This window comes from Zychaea mexicana (assembly GCF_025766255.1).
Source record: "Zychaea mexicana strain RSA 1403 chromosome Unknown BDB00scaffold_47, whole genome shotgun sequence".
Taxonomy (NCBI): domain Eukaryota; kingdom Fungi; phylum Mucoromycota; class Mucoromycetes; order Mucorales; family Lichtheimiaceae; genus Zychaea; species Zychaea mexicana.
Window position 1 is genome coordinate 44,858 of NW_026516710.1, and position 20,078 is coordinate 64,935.

Genomic DNA, 20,078 nt, shown 5'->3' on the forward strand with positions numbered 1-20,078 from the left:
GCTCAGTACTGTATGTGCGTGTTGCTACGAGTCTGCACATTGCGCTGGTTGCAACTGTGTGAAAAAAGCGCTGCGAATCTCTTCGCGAGAACAGGCGCCATTTCACTCGGAATTGGTCAAAATGGGTGACGCGAATAAAATAAAATGTGTTTTGACACATGCTTGTCCTGGCAACCAGCGGGTTTCAGGAACATGGGTTGTCATGACTACTGAATGCCATGGCAATAAGCAGCTTTCTTATGCAGCGTGGTTAAGCAAGCCTCATAAAGGAGGATGTTCACTGTGAGTGGTAAAGGGATCATGGGTGGAGTGAACCGAAAAGGGAATATTTCGTTGACATGCTTTGTGCAGATCAGAGCAACTACGAAAAGGAAGCAGGATACAGAAAGCACGCTGTTCTTCTTCTCTTCTTCTCTTACGGTGAGTCATCATACGAAAGAGTATACATAGAAGGCTATTATAACTTCGACGATAACGATATAGTCACTACTCCTTATGACCCTGACGCGGCATCACAACTCTCGCACCATTCACACTCGACCATCTCCTCCTCGCCGCCGCAATTCTCGCCCGTCCTTTCCCCCACCTTTAGCTTCGACAACGCCAGCACGGCCTCACACCACTCCTTCGTCACCGTCTTCTCTTCCAACGACTCCTCCCTCATCATTGACCTCGGCAACAATGCTGATACGTCCAGTACTCTGTCGCGTGCGAGTTCGACCCGACCGGTATCACCGCGATTCAATCCTTTCCTCTCACTAAAAAAATCCAAAAAGTAGGCTATCCTACAATGACGCGTATGCTCGGAGCGCGTTCACTGACCTGAACACGTCCACCCTGTCTGTTAGATCCCCCAAAGTATTCCTGATGTCTTGTGCTTCTGCTTCTGCTTCATTCCTGAACGCGATCATTGATTGCGGCTTCTTCTTGCTCCTACAAGTCTATTAGCACCCACAAAAAAATGTCAAAAACTCAAAACTCACAAAAGAATCATTCAGTACTCAGCATAATTATTGCCAGGTCGATCCTCGTTTTTTTTTCAGGTCGTATTACCTCCTACGCAGTTACAAAGATACTGAGCAAATTTTTGCGGCCCCAGCTCATAACGAAGTTACAAGGGTCGTTAAAGCATCTTCTTTGCAACCCTGAGTTGATCACATGCCCAGAATATAACAAAGGCGGTAGACGTGCCTGCCGTCCGCCTTTACTCCCTTCTGTTTTGAAACACTTGATAAATATTGCTGTAGTCATAATTGTTATAAGAAGCAATATGTCCACGCCTTGATTTCAGAAATAAATCGTACGGAATTATACATATATACTGTAACTGAGAGGTGAAGTAAGCAGCATAATAAGGGGGTTGCCATGTTAAGGGTATAAAGTATTGTGATACTACTGCTCCAGTTATATACATTAGATCAGTATTTTTACAGTCGTACTAGTTCCTTGGAAAGCAGATAGGCAAAATCCAACACCATGATTCGCTTGTCATGACCAGCACTAAAATAGAAGTTATCCTGGGTAAGAATCACGATTTAAAATGTCCTTATAACAACTAAAGCTATAGTTTTATTTACCTGACAATGCTGGTCTTTCCGAGCAAAACACTAAAGATTTTGCTTGCATGGCCACTTTGAAAATTCAACAAACATTTTCCGGTCCTTGAATCCCAAACTTTTATGACCTTGTCGTATCCAGCAGTAACAACCTTATCCTATAATTTATAAAGAAATGCCTGTGTCAAATTCATATTTCTGTGAGCAGAGCAAGTGATATAAGTCATATTATCATTTACCTTGAAGCTATCGATTGTTCTCAAAAGATTGGTATGTCCAGAGTTCATGATGGTGACCGTTTTCCATAGATTACCACAAGTAGAGAGCTCCCATATTTGAATATGGCTACTTAAACCGCCCGCCCAGATCGTTTGACTATTGACCACTTGCATGCATGACAATCCACCGATATCACTCGTCAGCGTTTCAAGACACGCACCTGTTTCAATTGACCAAATTTTCAATGTGCCATCCCCTGACGCTGATACGATCCGTTGGTCATCCAACCGCTTGACTGCATTCACGGCCTCACTATGCCCGTGCATTACGTGACACACTTTGCCATCTGTCACCCGCCAGATTTGAACAGTGGTATCCCTTGAAGCTGTGGCCACCATGTCATCGTTGATGGCCAAAACCGACAACACGCTATGCGTATGGCCCGAAAATTGCCGAATTCGGTCCCAATTGGGCAATGACCAAACTGTGCATGTCGTGTCCGATGATCCAGTGACAGCAAATTCTGCTCCTGTTTTTAATGTTGTTGTTTTCTCTTGCAGTAACAATGTCAGACACAGAATACTGCCTTCGTGAGCATCATTACGGGTGAGCAAACATTTTCGTGTGGCAAGGTCCCAGACTTTAATGCTACGATCTCGACTGACGCTGACAATCGTCTGTGGATCGATCCAGGCTGTGGCATAGATACTGTCCTGGTGACTCTCGTCGTCGTTCATGTAGAAAACGTGAGCACTGCCTTGTGTCCATCGTCGATCGAGCTCCACATGATCCTTGTACAGTTGTAAACAGCGTTCTGATGGTGCAGTGGCGAGAGTAAAGTAATGCTGTGAAAAGAGCCGATGCCACAAGTGGTGGTCGTGGCAAGTGGTAAAAAGGCGACGAGACGTTTGTGCTACCTGCAGCACATTGGCGGCGGTATTGAGATATTGCAGTATTCGTACTAAAATCTCAGTGGGTAGTTTATACAGCATACATGTTTGGTTCTTGTCTATTGAAAGGGTATGATAGTGTTAGTTGAGTAAAGACCTCTCCTCCTTTGTTTTACTTAAGTTGTTGCCCATTTATAATGTGCTACTTTATTTCTATGACACATGTATTACCATCACTTGTCGAGTTCAGGCTTGCTCGTTGCTCGTCACCCACTCGTTTATTTGACCCTGGGGACCAAAACAGCAAAAGCTTGGTCTTTTTCTGCAAAGATGCCGGCTGCTTCATCAGAGGGTTAAAGAATCCAGAGTTCCCACCGCTGAATGCCCGTTTTCGACCGCGCGAAAAATGTGGTGAGCTTTTCGATGATGGATTTAGGATCTTTGTAAAGGTCTTGCCGTGTCGGGATACAATCGCAACATAGGTTGTTGTTGCAGCAGCAGCAGATGATGTCGATAATTGGTGGTGGTTGTGGTCAGTGGCAGGAAACACAGATCGATCCTCTTGGTAAAGTGGCGTGGGTATGTTAAGAAATGTCAAGAATGGTGCAGACATAATAGATACACTTTATATACATAAATGAAAGAAGAAAAGAGAAATACGCAAAGTGAATGAAAAAAGAGGCGAAGATGTAAAAATAAGTAAACACAGAATATGCCTGGTTCCATCCAGCAGCTGGACCTGCCTTTCTCCCAGACTGGAGCCGGTGTGGGGAAACAAACTGGGGAAGGACTGATTGGGCTGAATCAGATTCAATGACGCATTTAGGTTACACGAGAATGGCTGTAAAATTTGCGATTGGCTGTGTTTAATGTTTTGTTCCGTGGAATCACTCTCTTACATATGCTACGCAATTCACCTCCAACAGTTGTAGTGCTTCGTTTCGCCAGTAGCCAATCAAAAGAGGCATCTGCATGCAGTGAGAAGCACAAAAGTAGCACGGTTATTTCTTAAAAGGGAGAAGCGAAGGGGGTCGTGAGAAGAAGAGCAAAGTTTTATGTATGGTGTGTGTGTGTGCCTGAAAGAAATTCTCAGTTAAGCTCCTGCCTTACCACGGCACCCCATAGAAATATTAAAACTCTTTTAACATCCTTATAATACAGTGTCGGTTGTGGGGAGAAGGAGAAGGAGGAGGAGGAGGCTTAGGTCCATTTACTCCTTTCATATTGACAGGTGCACGGTAAACGAAAGGGAGAGGGAGAGAATCAGAGTCCATATTTTACACTAGTATTGTTACCCGTGAGCCCACCGCTCAATAGATCCCTCACCACAAACTGATCAGTTGTAAATGCAACTTTAAAAGATTGAAATTTTTATTAGCAACGTGGGCAAGTGTTTGACAAAAAAGTGATTCACTGCTGCAGGTTAAGAAAAAAAAGACCATATTTTATTTGCAAAAAGGCGAAATGAAAGCACATGGAATGAGGGAGAAGGGCCTCCTTCATGTGAGTCAATGGTTTATTACTGCATAAGAATAATGAATGATAGAAGCAAAGTGAATGATTGATGGAAATGAAGACAAAAAAAACCTTAGGCACACAGTAGTAGATCGATAAGCACTAGATCTGAAAATATCCTGTTAAGGGTGGGAGCTGATATGCAGGTAGAAAAGAGTAAGGGTCGGATATCTGCAGGTCCATTTGCACACACGTTAGCTAGTGTATGCACGCACATACACACACACTCTCTCCATCTATCTATGAGAAAATTAAAAAGGCGGCCTGGTGGGTTGCTAGGGAATGAAATTAGCATGCAATTTAGTGGCATGAGAACTTATTGTTTGGTTGTTTGTTGTCTTAGCAACCAGATTGTCAGAACAAAAAAAGAAAGAAGGTTAGAGATTCCAGTCAACAACACTGGGGGTGGGGGTGGGCAACCCTTGAAATGAGAGTGTTCGAGAAGGCCTGAAGCTTACATAATTTGACAAAAAAGCTTTGGTTAGATTAAGGTTTAATCGGGCTTTTCTTGCCGGTTCACCACGAAGAACTACATAACTAGGATAGCGTGATTTTGTTTCTTTCAAAGTTGCCTGGAGGGAGCATGTCCATTTAACCCCTTAATTTTGTTCTTTTCAATGTGTAATAACAAATGCAGGAATATTAGGATTGATGCAGCAGCAAGGTTGGTTTAGTAGAGCAGCAGCAGCAGCAGCAAACAACAACAAAATGCAGCGGCGGCGGTGGGCGGAGACGATGCCGATAACGGGCGCGGGAGCAAAAAAAAAAAAAAAGAAAAAAGATAAACAAGATCACGCCGCCCGTATGCGCAATACATGTTCCCGTTATGGCTACACAAGAAAATCAAGCTACGTTGCTGGTCAACAAAAACAGGAAAGTCAATGTCGATCGTTTTTGCTATTGTTGATCCTATGCTAAGGAGGAGGAGACAGATTGGAGTCCTAAAAAATGACAATGTCTCTCTCACGTTTGTTTATGAATGCACAATGTGCACGATCACACACAAAGCGAGGGCTGCTGCCTTCTTGTGGGCGCCGAGATGCATGTAATATCCGCTACTACATGCTCCTAAGCAATGAAGTTATCTTGTGCATGATGTATATAGGGCCAGTAAGAGAAAGAAAACAGCTATTAATAACCGGTTCGACGGGTTACTTGACCCGAGTTAATCCAATCACCAAGAATGCTAGTATGTGGCAATACTGGTAGCGCTGCTATTAATAATAATAGTAGTAATATCCCACCTATCTCTTTAATATATGCTGTCAAGAGCCTGCTGGTAATACACTCGTTCTCGTTCACCGCACTTATAACCACAACCCCCTTCTTCCCTTTCCTCTCCCTTGGGAAAATCAAATACCTGCTCAAGCATGCACACACGCAAGATACTAAGTAATAACTTCAGTTACCCGGACAAATTTTTTTCTGCACAAGCGATTCTCGCTCGCTCGCTCTCTCTTCGCTTGTGTCGTCGGTGGGATTGTCCATGCACTCGGAACTGACGGCCCAATGCGTCATCAGTTCCTTTTTTCCTTCCTTCTCTCTTTCGTTTCTCTCTCTTTCTCTTTCTCTCTCTTTTGCTCGCTCTTTTTCCTCTTTCAAGCTTTTTTGTCGTCACCACTAGCACTTCTTACTCTTATTTTCCAGCTCTGTTCAGTTACCCTCTTTCCGTTTTTATCTTCCCTAATCGTGTCTCTGATCATGGCGCAGCGGGAATCACTCGAGGACGATCCTTGGCTCCTCATTGAACCTGATCCTGGTACATAGTTGTTGTTTCGAGTAATCATTCCCCGAGATTATTAGTGTATCTTCTATTGCTCATTGCTCAAGATCGTTAGGATCATTGTCACAGCTATGCACACGTATGGGAGTAAAAGGCGTCCAAGTCGAACCGATACCCAGTTTGAACCGGGACTTTATCCGCGACCTCAGGTAACTCTCGTTTCCTCCCAGAACGTGAAGAACACAAATGGATGGGCACTCGTCAAAAGAAAGAGAAAATAAAGGAGTGAGCGGGCGAAAGATCGCATAGCAGAACAAAAGAAACGACACGGGTACCCGTAACCAACCTTAACCAAAGACGACGACCCGATTTGTTTGCTTTTTTTCTGACCCTGCTTTTTTCCCTGAAAGGCCTATCTATGGTATCACGCTGCTCCTGCGTCACAAGCCCGAGAAATCTCACAGGGACGAAATGTATACGACAAATAACAACGTCTACTTTGTAAATCAGGTAAGAAAAAAAAAATTATGCAATTTCCCCAACCGGATCATGAATTTCGTTCTTTTATTGTTCTTGTAAAATTAAATAACTATTAACGGAACTTATTTGTGCTTTTATTATTATTGCTATTAAGGTTGTCCACGACGCTTATGCAATGTACGCGATGTTGAGCGTCTTGCTGAACCGTGAGGAATCCATCGACCTTGGCTCTGAACTACTCAATTTCAAGGAATTTACTGGCGATTTCCCACCAATGGTACGTTAGCGTGTGCCTTTGGTGCATGAGGTTTTCTTCTCTCGTGAATAACGTCCTTAATATGACATTGTTATTATTGCTGCCACTAACACTGCTGCTGCTTGCTGTTGATTTTTCTTCGCAACGTCCCAGTTAAAGGGGCTAAGCGTGACCAACAGCAAAGCACTAAAGGATGCTCACAATGGCGTAGGAAGGTACGTACAGACGAGTAGGGGTTGGAGATATATATACATCATAATAGGTGATAAGGGATCAAACGCGCATGGCATATTAAAACGAGAACGGGCGAGACGGGCGGTTGTCCTTAACACCTTCTATTTCCCTTTAAGCTACATCAACTTATCGAATCTTCAATCTACCATTCCCCCCCTCCCCTTCTCTCTCCTCCAATTTGCATGTGTAGGCGCAGTCCGAGGCGGCCAGCACGCGGCGATAATACATACCACTACATCAGCTACCTACCAATTGGAGGTCATTTATGGGAGTTGGACGGATTCAAAAGAGGGCCTCTCCGACTAGGTAAGAAGTCAGGGGAGTGGATATCTCGAGGGTGTGGGAGACTAGTTGGGGTTTTGCGCGCGTTTTTGTATCTGCGTGTGTGTGAATATAACGTCGTTATATGAACAAATGTGCTTCTATATACGACGGGCTGAAAATGCAGAAGCACGATGATTGACACTCGCCGCAAATCGTTTAACCATAGTGCCTTGTACGGAAAACAGCTGGCTAGATGCAGCGCGCGCCGAGCTACAGCGAAAACTTGACATGTAAGTTATCAGTTATCACGGTCATTCTTACTGTTGAAAAGAGGCAGGATCCTCTTCTTGGATCTCCACAAGTAAAAAGGATCTTCCGTTATACGCTTATTTTTGGCGTGTTTGTTATGATCCATCCTCATCTCTCTTGTCCTCCCTCAACCCCCAAATTTCCTTTCTCGATGGCGAGCACAAGATGGAGGAATCTTTGTTTGTGTTTTTCTTATTTCTGATTTGCAAGATCTGTGGTACAAACCGCATATGTTTGTTTTTTTTTTCTTTTGCAGGTATCAAAGACAGCAGATCCCGTTTTCGGTATGGTCTATCATCGAGGATCGCCGACAAGTCTACCAACGAAGACTAGTGAGGAAAGCTTATTTGCGAAGCGCCATTGAACGTCAACTCGACTATTGCGATCCAAGCTGGCGGACGACTTTCCGAGCACAACAATGGGAGGACGAATACAAACACGCGTTGGAGACTGTAAGTGAACTCTTTTCTGGTGTTTTCTGTACTCGTCCCTCCCCCAAAAAAAAAGCTTCTGCAGTGTTTAGCGAAAATTCATAGTTTTTGCTAACCTCAGTTCACAAAGGAAAGATGTAAACGCGGAGCAGCGATGCACATTTTATATCCAACTTGTCGCTCGGTAGAAGATCTTCCTGCACAGGATCGTGCCGAGCTGGACGCTGAAATTGAAACTAGTGTTGTTGGACGACCTGTGCAAGAACTCGTGGATTTATGGCTGCAGAATCAGGACGACTCCATCAGACTTTATGCACGTCTTAGCGAAGAGCTAGAAAAGCATGAAAGCCATGAGGTACCTAGCTTAATAGTAGTAGTAGTAGTAGTAGTAGTAGTAGTAGCACTTAATGCTCATCAAGCTCCAACTCGTCAGCCCTTCTTTCGCGTTCGATGTACTTATTATTCACACATCACATTGTTGACTATAGCACAATACTTCCCGTCGCCAACACGACTACACGCCGTTTATTCGAACGTTCATCAGTCGTCTCGTGGCGCGCGGACATCTTCAGCGGATGGTGGCCGACATATCATAAAAACTCTTACGCCCCCTTCTGGAGAAAAGCATAAACCCCTTCGATCAGCGCTCTCTTCTTCATATTCAGACCTCCCCTTTTTCTATTCCTTCTTCAACACACACACGCACACACACACACACACACACACACACACGCTCTCTCTCTCTCTCTTCTATTGTGCATGCATTAGCATCGCTTTTCATCATGCTACTTTCTATGAAATCTTCTTTTCCCTTTGTGGCTACATTCTTTTCTTTTCTTTCTTTCTATACATATGCATCGGACACTCATTGGTACGCTTTTCTCTTTGGATTCGCAGTAGTAGTATACTTCTTTTTTCTTACTAGCCCTCTATACCTCAATTACTTCACCTTTTCTTAATTTGTTTTTTTAAAGCCTTTTTCAAACATTATGATTCTCTTTTCGAGCTTTGCATTTTATTATTAGTTCTTCGTTTTTCTTGGGCCCGTATCTATATGATTTCTTCCACATTTCTTCCACACCCTCAAAAAAAGTACATCATCTTTGCTAGGAATATTTCAACTAGTGCAACGCAAAAAAAACAGAGCCCGGGCCGAATCCCCGGGTGGTGCCTTTATTTCTTCCACCTTTGTCATGTTCCTCGTGGTTAAGATGCCTTTTTGTCTCCTTGAGAAACAAAAAGTTTAATATCCTTTGTGTCCTGCATAACAAGGCTTAGATGTATAGGTCATTGTCTATTTTACAGAAAAGAAAAGACTGCAAGAAACGGGGCAGACACGCGGAAAAACCAGAGAGGCTGTGGATGAAGGGAGCACCAAGAAGCAAAGAATCGTTTTTTAAAGTTTATGGCGAAGAACGATGATTGAAAGGTTCGATCAACAGAGCAACAAAGGGAGAGAGTACACGCAGTAATGGTTCGAGAAAAGAGTATATATATGATGTGCACGTTGCACTCATTGTGGAGGAGCAAAAGAAGAAACCTAATTCCAGTCCGGAATCTGTGAGAAGTCGTACCCCGGATACTTGTAGTATGCATAGTAAGCCAGGTATAGATGGTACGCTCCTAAAAGAAGTATTAAAAAAAGAACATCCTCATGTTAGCCCTATTATTATCACTCTTCGTCCTCCTACTTGCCTGGGATAAACATCACAGAGCCAATCACGATAAAAGGGATACCCCGGCTAAGCCAAACCTTGTATAATATAAGAAAGAAGCGTGGTTAGTTGCAGTATTGTCAGCAACGGGTCCATACACATAACCCCTCTCGATCCCTTCTCTGACTTCAGAGAAGAGAACTGAAAGGAGAGAAACGAATGACGGGGGGAACTTACATCCGAAGTAATGTGTCCATATCTGATCAATACACCCACCACGATTAGTGCTGAGCCGGCGAGAAACAATGCACTTGCCAAGAAAATGGCCTTCCAGGGAACTGTCGTTCAGATATACAGACAAGCGATTAGAACGTTTTATTATTAGTTGACTACTACATGCGAGTGTGTATTACTTTCTGGTTCAGTCCTTTCAAATTGTCCGGCACTGAAGCCGGGATCATCTTGTAGTTCGACAAATTGTCTTCGCTTTGATTTATTTTTTAAAGGATTACGCATTCTCATTTGGAAAAGAAGTCGCACTGCGCTATTGCAGGAAATATATACACTATCGAACTGAGGGCACTCGTGATTACATCTTTTTGGTGTCACTCACTCTCAACGAATGCTATTTCGATAACCGCTCTGCATTATCAGAAACGACATCTTCTAGGCTTTACACAATAAATAGCTAAAAAGACTTGTTGATGGAATTTTGAGATGTGAAGCCATGCTACTAGGACAGACTGGCTACTATCGTAGCATCAAAAGCTGTCTACATTTACCCGTATCACTATTACGGATATCAACAACCATTATCATATTCAGACGCATAAACCTTTTCGAGCCCCAGGAAAACAACCAAGCGGCACTTCAACCCAGCTCGCTAAATTCTCTCCTGTTCCTTCTCGTACCCCCTCGCCTTCCCACTTAGATCCATTCATTTCACCAAAAAGTTGTCCACAACAACATGACCAATTCTTACAGTCTTGCCGACTGCTCTAAAAAGCGTGTATGCTACTTTTACGATGGTGAGTTCAGGAACAGACTTATCTGGAATCAACCAAATATCTTTTCTTAACTTGAGAACTCAAAATTTCTGAATCACACAATACACCAAATGCCATTCTGAAAAGATGACGTGGGCAACTTTAGCTATGGTCCAGGTTAGTTAAAAGCTTTTTCCCCATTGCTTTTTGTTTCGTGGCATGTTTATTGTTCTCGTCTTGTTAAAACAGTTGGTTTTACGCATTTGATTTAGGCCATTACATGAAGCCAAAGCGCATGCATATGGTTCACAATTTAGTTGTTAATTATGGCTTGTACCATAAAATGGACATTGTGGTAAGTGAGGGTTTATCTACAGCTCCTCATAACCTCTTTGTATATTTTGGGAACAAACACTTAAACTTGGAGGCGGGGTCCTGTTTTTAGAAACCAAAACGTATTTCAGCCTTTCAAATGACGAGATTCCATTCGGACGAGTATATAAACTTTTTACAACATGTGACACCAGATAACGTAGAACAATTGGCGATGCAACATGGTGGATTGGAGCAAGGGATTGCTCGCTGTAAGTATATCCGATTACGCACAGAAAGCCAGAAAAGAAGGAGCAAATATTTGGGGCTGGATGAACTAATTTGTTCCTTCATTTATATCTAGTCAATGTGGGAGAAGATTGTCCAGTGTTTGAAGGATTGTTTGAATTTTGCTCAATATCTGCGGGTGGTACAATTGGCGCCGCCAACAAATTATTAAGTGGCGAAGCAGATATTGCAATCAATTGGTCTGGTGGTCTTCATCACGCGAAAAAAACAGAGGCATCTGGATTCTGTTATGTAAATGATATTGTGCTGGGTATCTTGGAATTATTAAGGTGAGAATTTCAAGGGCGACATTTTATTATCCTTCGGTTATTGCTCCAACTGGCATAAAAAAGCTACCCTTGCTAATTCATCTGTCCCTCACTTTAGATACCATCAGCGCGTATTATATGTGGATATTGATGTGCACCATGGTGATGGTGTGGAGGAAGCCTTTTACACAACAGATCGCGTAATGACGTGTTCATTTCACAAATTTGGCGAGTTTTTCCCTGGTACCGGTGATATCAAGGTGAGCTTTTTTTATAAAGTTTTCTCGTAATTAAAGAAAAAGATTATCTGACACAAGAGGCGGATTTGGGTATATATATATATATATCAGGATACTGGTTTGGGTAAAGGCAAAGATTACGCCGTGAACGTTCCATTAAGAGACGGTATCGATGACGAGTCCTATAAAAATGTGTTCCGACCTGTAAGTAAATTTACAAAGGTGTAGTTACATTCATTCAATCATTCTAAATTCGTATCATATTTAAGATCATACAACGAATCATGGAATGGTTTCGGCCTGGTGCTATGGTCTTACAGCTTGGTGGTGACTCATTAGCTGGCGATCGATTAGGCTGTTTCAACTTATCTATGCGTGGCCATGCATCGTGCGTCGAATATCTGAAATCATTCAATGTACCCTTAATTATGGTGGGCGGTGGCGGATACACGATTAGAAACGTTGCACGGACATGGACCTTTGAAACCGGACTGGCAGTCGGAGAGGATTTATCAGCAAGTAAGGTTGCACAAACAATGCGTTATCGAAACACAAGCGAGCTAATGAAAGACACAAAATCACACACGCACATACATTTCTAGTTGAATTACCGTTCAATGACTACTTTGAATATTATGGACCCGAGTATAAACTGGATGTACCATCAAACAATATGGCAAATCATAATACCCCTGAATACCTAGACAAGATCATGTAAGCCACCTTAGCTTTGGATGGGTCACAATGGGAGTGAGTAAAGCTGATCATGAAGTGTAACGTGAATTGCATCTTTTTTTTTGTAGAGCAAAAATCACGGATAATCTGCGGAATTTACCATTTGCACCATCTGTTCAAATGCAAGGTAACAAACAGCAATACAGTTTTCTAATTAGGGGAAGGATGGATTGATAGCCATTCACTTAAGCTACTTCTTTATTTCTGTTGACATGAATATAGAGGTACCACGAGATATTGACATGGATATAGAAGGTCAAGACAGTGAACATGATGAAGCAGACGACCGTCAAACCCAACGGCGTCGTTTGGAACGAATGGGAGTTTTCTCTTAAATCGTTAAACAAAACCGTAAATCAAGCACCCCAAAGTTGTAATTTTTCTTATACATATCTAACCTAGTAAATTGTCAGAAACAAAAAATCGGAACAAAGGTATAACCCTAATAACGAACAAGTGTTGTATTACTCAATTACATTGTTTTCATATCGCAATTATTAAAAAAACAGAGAGGATTCTTTGGTGGGTAATAGGGGGAATATGCTCTAGACGACGTTTTTATGATAGTTTAAAAAAGTTATTCTATGCGGATGCAGGCGAGGATGGTTTTTGTGATGATGAGGACGATGACGGTTGTGGAGCTGGTGGTGGCGGTGGCGAGGTTGCTGATGAAAATGTTGATGGTGTAATGTCTTCGATAGATGGACAATGAGCAAATAACTCGATTAGGTCGGTGACGACATCTATGAAGAAAAGACGAATTTTAAACCAATGATCTCCTTGTCACATCTACCGTAAGCGTACACCACTTACCACAAACATTTTGTACAGAGATGTTTTCAGAAGCACCCCACATGTCGACCCACTAAATACATCATCTGGTTGAGCTATTTTGTATCGAAGGAAGCTTTTCTATAAATAATTTACCTGGTTCATGTTGACAGGTAATTCGGTGTGGGAAAGCTCTAATGCTAGATATAAGCAGCCCAAAGCAACCTCGGCTGTAGTTCTCGTCAAAACGATTTTTGGCGAACATATACTATATACACGTAACATACGATGAGTTAGTATTTTCTTTACTCACTTGTTGCTCATAGTTACAAACGCCTATAAATTACCTATCCCAACAAAACATCCATGCCACGCGAGCAATTGTACTTAATTCGGGATCCATTTCTAGAGGTGGGAATATAATTAAATTATTACTCTTGCACATGGTTTGATTGTGTATTGTTTCTAAAGAAAAAAAAAATCAAACCTTGTTCCATGCTACGCCAATAATCCTTTTGGTGCCCTGACGATACTCGACGATCTTGTTTTGTTGATGGTACTGTTGTTGCTGCTACTGATGATGCAGCAAACCATGAGACTGAAGCCATCCCTCGTAGTACGTTTAAGCAATAGGTAAACGGCAATGATACTTCAAGATCATAGCCAAGCGCGCGAACAAGTAAGAGCTCACCGACGACAAGTGAAGATCGCATTTTAAAATACGTTTCGTCGATCTGTAATATGCCTTCTTTAGGATGATAATATCTGCAAATATGCACATTTTGTTATTATATTTCGCAATACTGCTCCCAATAAAATTAACCGCAAGCGAAGGACAAAAAGACGAACCTGTAACCAACATTGACCAGATCCCGTACTTTGCGAGGTACGTCGGTCATTTTGCACGCCAGATGAAGGCACGTGGTTGTCAATAGCTTGAAACATGAAAAAAGGTTAAGCAAAAAGGTAGCGAAATATAAGCATTTCCCGTATATTGGCGGTGCGTAATATATACAGAGGGATATGTAGTAGAGGTACAACCGGTCTTACTTCTTCGTTAGTATTAAGAGGCATGCTTTCGTCTACGAGACGATCGTTGCGCGTCGGTTTACCACCTTTATTCAAAAGCATGAACCGATTGAATTGATGATAATACATTATGGCCGTCGCGGTCGTGCGTACCGGTCTAATTCCTCGTACAGAAAAAATAGGACGCATTATAATGAGCCCAAAAAGTAAAGCAATTTTATCATAATGAAGGAGAAAAAGAGAAACATACAGATCGAGCATGGCACCTGCTTGCCGCAAAAAATGAATGGAGGCTAAATTAGGGATAAGCGGCAGCAGCTTCGATGCTTCTTCATGGTGATCGTCATTCATGGGGAAACAGATCCTCAGTTCAAAGACACACCCGGCTAGCTGGGACACTCGCAACTTGGAAGTTGCTGGGAATAAAATGGATAGCCTGCCTATTAATGAGAAAAGCATGTAATCCTGCAACATTAGTAGCCCGAATCATCATCATACTCAGTGTTAGCATAGTATGCCTATAAGCTATAACTCTACCAAGACACAATAGTAAAATAAACAGACCAGACAATATGAGTATACTAAGTTAACACATACAAACCAAATAAAAAAAATCAAACGAGAACTTTTTATTATAGCATGCTTTTTGCGGAAAATGACTTTGTAATTTTGGGGGATGATGATGACTGCAAGAGAAAAATGAATGGAATATGATATATGTATATGTATAGTTGACCTAGCCAAGAGCAACAATACTGGCATATTTAGCGTCTTGCCTTTCTCTTGTAAAACACAAGGGCGCCAAAGACAATAACATTGAACACCACGAAAATACAGAGAATTCCAATGTTTCTCCATTTGTGGATTGCGTCCCAGCCATAAGTACCACTGTAATATTCCTCAGCAGTACGGTAGGTACAGTATTCACATTGAGTACTTGTGCTTGGATTAACAATGTAACCAGAGCCTCCATCGGCGAAGAAATCTTGCATATATTCGCCGCAGGTTTGGTTGGCAGGAGGCGAGAATTTGAAAAGATCACGGTCGTTACACTCGACTGGCAAGTTTTCTAACTCGTTTACGGCATAACCTTCCATGACATAGTGGAAAGGATCTAATGATTACAGTAAAAAAGAGAATATGCATGATCTGATAAGTTACATAGACGAAGTTTTACTAAAATCCTTCACATTGATCATTCTCTATGACCATAACAACTTACCAAGCCAATACATCCAGGCACTCCAAAATCGAGGCAATGAGTATTCTGTTTGAGCCATGCCGGCAAAAATAATGACGGTAGTGATAACCAACGGATCGAGAATGGCAGCAATGTATGGATTCTCTGTAAGGCCCCCGAGAACAAAGCCAAGCGTGACAGCCCAAAAAATGAAAAGCACAAGCATGAGGTAAAAGTAGCCGCAAGCTTCTGGGGTATTGACCAATCCAGCAGTCCAGTAGGTGCCGCACATAAACAATACACACAAGACGAGTATATAGGGAATCTCGACTAGAAGTGTGGAGATTGTGAAAGGCAGCCAGCCATAGAAACGCGCTGCATACTCGCGTCTAAAGAACAATCTTTCAGTCATAAACTTCGGTTGTGCAAGAATGATCTAAATTATAAGACACTTGTCAGTTATCACGTGGAAAGGCTCTTTCGAATTAGAAATTTTCTGCATGCCACAAAAACTTACCATCATGTATCCCAAAATCATAGTGGCAAAGAACAAGAAGAGACGGTTCTGCATGTCCAACGATGTCAACGACAATTTCCAAAAGGTAAAACCAAGGAACAGGGCGAGAAAAACAACAGTAATGAAACGACCCAAATTGTATCCAGAGGAGCGCCAGTACACAAGGCTGAGGCGCTTATGCACCAAGTAAAGTTGAGTCCAAAACGGAGAAGCATATGTAAGTGCCTTGCGAGAGGGATTCTCGTCCGCCGAATTGTGGATTGCTTCCAATTCGTCTTCAAGTTCCTTGGCCTGCTTTGAATTCATCCAAACGTCTGCCCAGTCTTGAGTCGGAGCATTGGCGGCAGCGGCAGTACCGGCACCTACAACTTCGAGAATGTATTCGGCTGGGTTGGCCTCAGGCGCGCATTTTGGACCTCCGTTGGTTTCAAAGTAGTCGATCATGGTCTTTGCACCCTGACCAATCTCGCCATAATATGCAGTGCGCCCGCCACGTACAAGCAACAGAAGGTGATCAAAGTGCTCAAATAAAATAGCAGAGGGTTGATGGATCGTACACAAGACAGGCCAGCCGGCATCAGCAAGCTTGCGCAAGAATCGGACAATATTGTATGAGCTTTGGGCATCCAATCCGGAAGTAGGTTCGTCCAAGAAAATTAACTGTGGTTTAGCGACGAGTTCCATAGCGATAGTCAACCGCTTGCGTTCTTCGATAGAGATACCAAAGCCTTGTTCGATTTCTCCGATTTGCGCGTCGGCAATGTCCTCCATTTCCAGGAGTTGGATAATTTGCTCGACATAGTCGTCCTTTTCGCTTTTGGGTACACCAGGATCTTGACGCAGATACGCAGAGAAACGCATGGCTTCTCGGACAGTGACTGCAGGTTGGTGTATGTCCATCTGTTCACAGTAGCCGGTGATACGCTCAAAGTCTTTCATAAGCACCTCACTGTTCAGGTAGATACGGCCATCGACTTTGCCAATTGTCTTGCGGCGGGCGAGCACATCCAAGAGGGTGGTTTTACCGGCACCAGAGGAACCCATCAAAGCAGTCAGATGGCCTGGCTTAACGATACCGGAGACATCGTTGAGAAGCTGAAGCGGGCCACCTTTGAAGGGCACAGTGTAGTCGACATGGTGCCAAGAAAATGTCGTACCCGTCGAGATGCTGTCCATTTGTTCGGTGATCTTTTGCTGACGCTCAAGCCGTTCTCGCTCTTCTTCATCAGTACGAGCCTTTGGTGCTTTTCCAGGAAGGTAGAGCTTGGTCAAAGAGCCGTTGCCGTTGACCTGAAGATATTCGACAAGACACATATTGACGGCGGTAAAGAGCAAAAAGAAGGCAATGATCATAACAAAGTTTGGTGCCCAAAGCCAAGAGGGTTCGAAATTAAGTTCATCGATCAGATAATCATCGCCTAGCACATAGTTTTCGCCTGGGTTACCGCCTTTCATGGTGCAGATCTTGTGGGACCAATCATCATAGCTAGGACCAAATGGAATTGAGTTGCCTTCACCTTCGCAAGAGTAGATCTGCCCGTGCATTTCGTTGATGAGAAGCGCTTTGAATCCATAGGCCAAGGGATCGATCCAGTGAATCCTGTTATAGATTGACAACGTTAAGTTTTGCATATAAAAGAACCAGTGACTCTTATATATAGTTACGGGCATAGCACATACCAGAAGAACCATGGATGCATCGAGTTGTAGTTAATAAGGTAGCCAACATACAAAAAGTAGACGATGAAAATTAAACAGCTTGATTGATTGGCCACCACGAAACTGTTTGTAAGCACACCAAAGAATCGGAAAAAGTTATTTGTGGCGAGGGTGATGAAAACCATGATGATAAAGTAGGCAAAAAACCGACCGCCATCTGAGTACAGACCCATCAAAAAGTATGAAGGTATTTGGTATACGAGCACTACAATATACGTCATTAGATTTGTATTAGTATAGGATTGCAATGCAGTGCGAGCTGCACATATTGGTAAAAGTGCTACTTTTGATAATTAGTAAGCAAGCCTACCTTGAGCTATAGTAATTGGTATATCAACGACAACTTGGGAGAGATAGTATGCTGACGGACGATACATTGCAAAGTGCTTGTGCTTTTCTAGGATCGGGCGACCAGCCATGAAATTCACCAGCTCGGTATGCGATACGAAAGCATTACAGATGACAGTAAAGCAAACAGCGCCAGCACGAGAAAAAGCACCAGCGCCAGTCAATGGGCTCTTGTAGAAACAGGAGCCAATAACAAAGGACAGAATAAGAACAGTTCCGTAACGTGAAATAAGCGCTTCGTAACTCTTGGACAATAGCTGAATTTGACGAATCGTCAATGCCTTGACTTGCTGGTAAAATGAAACTGTGTATGGGTGGGTCTTCGGTGCAAATCTTGAATGTTCGTCGTATACGGCTTCCTTGAACAAGTCGGCGGGCTTTTCGTTGATGATCTTTTCTTCATAGTCATCGAGTTCGGTCATCATTTGCTTGTAGATATCTGATTCGAGGTACCGTTGGTGCATTTCGGCGGCAGTTTCAGGAACAGTGAACCCAGATTTAACCTCGCGCTCCAAAGGATTGCACAAACCAGTGAGAAAATCAGGAGTCGATTTGCGTGGTGGACAATAGAATCCAATTTTTTCAAAGTACGGTCGGGCTTGCTCGACGGGGCCGAAATAAATACAGTAGCCGTTATCCAATAAAATGACCTTGTTGTACAATGCAAAGATGCTATTAGAAGCCTGGTAAAGAGTCGAAACAGTCGTCTTGTGAAGAACATCGGTCATGATGCGTAGGGACCGAACATAATCAAGGGCTGACGCTGCGTCGAGACCGCGGGTCGCGCAATCCCAGAAGGTGATCGAGCTCTGTGTAGTCATGGCTTCGGCGATAGAGAGACGCTTGCGTTCACCTCCAGAAAGACCTCGAACAAAGGCATCGCCAACCTTGGTGTCCATACGTTTGGTGAGGCCGAGCATGTTACCCAACATGTAAATCAGCTTGTTGGCAAACATTTTCTTGCTTTCGTCAGGCAATCTGTTACCGGGTGTCTTGGTACGTAAAGCAAATTCGAGCGTCTCCTTGGTCGTTAGATGTGGATAATGCTGATCTTCTTCGTTCATGTAAACGACCTGACCGCGGTATTGGTTTGCAAACGTGACGGGGTCGATGCCGCCGTAGGTTACGTGACCATCCACCTTCGTATACGATTCGCGCATATTGGCCAAAACCTTGATCAAGCTAGTACAGCCTGCACCTGGGCGACCGAGTACCAGAAGCATTTCGCCTTCTTTGACGTATCCAGAGATAGGATGTAGAATTGTTTTCGTACTACCGCTGGAGCCAACGCCAAAATATTTCCAAGGTCGCAACAGACTCAGGAGGCCAGTAATCACAGTTGGGATAGTATTTGCATCGGCGCCTACACCCTGATTGTTTAAGGGAAGCAGAGAGTCAATCAACAAGGGCTTCAATGTCATGAAAGATTGAACGAGCATATACTACTTTACCTCTACTAGCAAATCTTTCCAGATTAGGCCTAGATGCTTTGGTTTTTTGCCAACTTTCTTATCTTCGTAGGACATTCCTTGCAAAAATTGGTCCAGATCGAACGTCTTCTCTGACACACGGCCCTCTTCTTCAACTTTGGCTGAATCGTCAGCACCAGAATACCGGCTAGCACGCGTCAGCTCTCGTTTCATATCATGGTATTCTTCAATGGCAGCTAAAAAAAGTGGTAGGGGAGTTTTGCATTAACATCATTTGTTAATGCAGACTTGTGCTAACAATCTATCGTGTAATTATTCACCTTCAACATTGACAGTATTTGCGCTTAGTTCACCATAAGTTTCTCTCCGGCCCGCTTGATCTGGGGCGATAGTGTCCACGGATCTTCGTTGAGATCGAATACTTGGACAGTAGGGTTGCTGGTGTTCACTTTCCATTGCGATGAAGCATAGAAGAGTGTAGTGTTAAACAGTTTGATTGCTCCAGCGGATCGCCCCCTCTTTTTATATATTTGATCTGCTTACAAATTCAATGGAAGGAAACCTGGCGGTGTTTGTTGCGGAACGTGGTCCGCATGTTTCAAAGCATACTAAGGATTTTTATTCTGCCACTACTTGATAATGCTACGATTTTTTAGCTGAGAAAGAGACGTCCATAACTTGAGTTGAAATACATTTTAGCACAGAGTACAATCAAATTTATAC

At 43.0% G+C, this 20,078-nt stretch overlaps 5 protein-coding genes across 5 annotated transcripts; 2 read left to right on the plus strand and 3 right to left on the minus strand.

Annotated features, from left to right (window-relative positions):
• Nucleotides 1–1,231: 1,231 nt before the first annotated feature.
• BDB00DRAFT_958201 (WD40-repeat-containing domain protein) lies at nucleotides 1,232–3,336 on the minus strand. Its single transcript, XM_053129676.1, has 4 exons — nucleotides 2,897–3,336; nucleotides 1,796–2,784; nucleotides 1,578–1,714; nucleotides 1,232–1,500 (listed from the first exon to the last, which is right to left on the minus strand). The coding sequence occupies exons 1-4, from the start codon at nucleotides 3,276–3,278 to the stop codon at nucleotides 1,428–1,430; spliced, it is 1,581 nt and encodes a 526-aa protein (XP_052978697.1). The 5' UTR covers nucleotides 3,279–3,336; the 3' UTR covers nucleotides 1,232–1,427.
• A 2,545-nt stretch (nucleotides 3,337–5,881) lies between these two features.
• BDB00DRAFT_873347 (ubiquitin carboxyl-terminal hydrolase) lies at nucleotides 5,882–8,473 on the plus strand (the record flags this gene model as incomplete). The annotated part of the gene is made up of 10 exons (XM_053127079.1): nucleotides 5,882–5,939; nucleotides 6,019–6,112; nucleotides 6,314–6,413; nucleotides 6,538–6,660; nucleotides 6,793–6,854; nucleotides 7,064–7,179; nucleotides 7,364–7,427; nucleotides 7,703–7,898; nucleotides 7,999–8,232; nucleotides 8,366–8,473. The coding sequence occupies 10 exons, from the start codon at nucleotides 5,882–5,884 to the stop codon at nucleotides 8,471–8,473; spliced, it is 1,155 nt and encodes a 384-aa protein (XP_052978698.1).
• A 1,864-nt stretch (nucleotides 8,474–10,337) lies between these two features.
• On the plus strand, nucleotides 10,338–12,903 carry BDB00DRAFT_828079 (uncharacterized protein). Its single transcript, XM_053123836.1, has 10 exons — nucleotides 10,338–10,695; nucleotides 10,791–10,873; nucleotides 10,964–11,102; nucleotides 11,195–11,408; nucleotides 11,506–11,647; nucleotides 11,738–11,830; nucleotides 11,896–12,145; nucleotides 12,229–12,340; nucleotides 12,430–12,488; nucleotides 12,584–12,903. The coding sequence occupies exons 2-10, from the start codon at nucleotides 10,799–10,801 to the stop codon at nucleotides 12,694–12,696; spliced, it is 1,197 nt and encodes a 398-aa protein (XP_052978699.1). The 5' UTR covers nucleotides 10,338–10,695; nucleotides 10,791–10,798; the 3' UTR covers nucleotides 12,697–12,903.
• BDB00DRAFT_828087 (cyclin-like protein) lies at nucleotides 12,904–14,556 on the minus strand. The gene is made up of 8 exons (XM_053123837.1): nucleotides 14,412–14,556; nucleotides 14,183–14,318; nucleotides 13,982–14,067; nucleotides 13,620–13,897; nucleotides 13,480–13,537; nucleotides 13,289–13,400; nucleotides 13,175–13,226; nucleotides 12,904–13,104 (listed from the first exon to the last, which is right to left on the minus strand). Exons 1-8 carry the CDS (start codon nucleotides 14,510–14,512, stop codon nucleotides 12,944–12,946), a joined length of 984 nt encoding a protein of 327 aa, XP_052978700.1. The 5' UTR covers nucleotides 14,513–14,556; the 3' UTR covers nucleotides 12,904–12,943.
• A 369-nt stretch (nucleotides 14,557–14,925) lies between these two features.
• Nucleotides 14,926–19,811, minus strand: BDB00DRAFT_929670 (ABC-2 type transporter-domain-containing protein; the record flags this gene model as incomplete). Its single annotated transcript, XM_053128971.1, has 7 exons — nucleotides 14,926–15,275; nucleotides 15,384–15,777; nucleotides 15,859–17,458; nucleotides 17,539–17,782; nucleotides 17,888–19,295; nucleotides 19,377–19,591; nucleotides 19,676–19,811. 7 exons carry the CDS (start codon nucleotides 19,809–19,811, stop codon nucleotides 14,926–14,928), a joined length of 4,347 nt encoding a protein of 1,448 aa, XP_052978701.1.
• Nucleotides 19,812–20,078: the final 267 nt, after the last annotated feature.

What these genes read in the sequence shown, in the direction of transcription:
- BDB00DRAFT_828079 (XM_053123836.1), top strand. Translation starts at nt 10,799, where the DNA reads ATGAAGCCAAAGCGCATGCATATGGTTCACAATTTAGTTGTTAATTAT. An exon ending in GGAGCAAGGGATTGCTCGCT is followed by an intron (nt 11,103 to 11,194) that starts GTAAGTATATCC and finishes ATTTATATCTAG; the next exon opens with TCAATGTGGGAGAAGATTGT. An exon ending in CTGGTACCGGTGATATCAAG is followed by an intron (nt 11,648 to 11,737) that starts GTGAGCTTTTTT and finishes TATATATATCAG; the next exon opens with GATACTGGTTTGGGTAAAGG.
- BDB00DRAFT_828087 (XM_053123837.1), bottom strand. Translation starts at nt 14,512, where the DNA reads ATGAATGACGATCACCATGAAGAAGCATCGAAGCTGCTGCCGCTTATC. An exon ending in TGGATGTTTTGTTGGGATAG is followed by an intron (nt 13,401 to 13,479) that starts GTAATTTATAGG and finishes ACGTGTATATAG; the next exon opens with TATATGTTCGCCAAAAATCG. An exon ending in TACCTGTCAACATGAACCAG is followed by an intron (nt 13,227 to 13,288) that starts GTAAATTATTTA and finishes TGATGTATTTAG; the next exon opens with TGGGTCGACATGTGGGGTGC.
- BDB00DRAFT_958201 (XM_053129676.1), bottom strand. Translation starts at nt 3,278, where the DNA reads ATGTCTGCACCATTCTTGACATTTCTTAACATACCCACGCCACTTTAC. An exon ending in CCTGAACTCGACAAGTGATG is followed by an intron (nt 2,785 to 2,896) that starts GTAATACATGTG and finishes CCCTTTCAATAG; the next exon opens with ACAAGAACCAAACATGTATG. An exon ending in GAACAATCGATAGCTTCAAG is followed by an intron (nt 1,715 to 1,795) that starts GTAAATGATAAT and finishes TATAAATTATAG; the next exon opens with GATAAGGTTGTTACTGCTGG.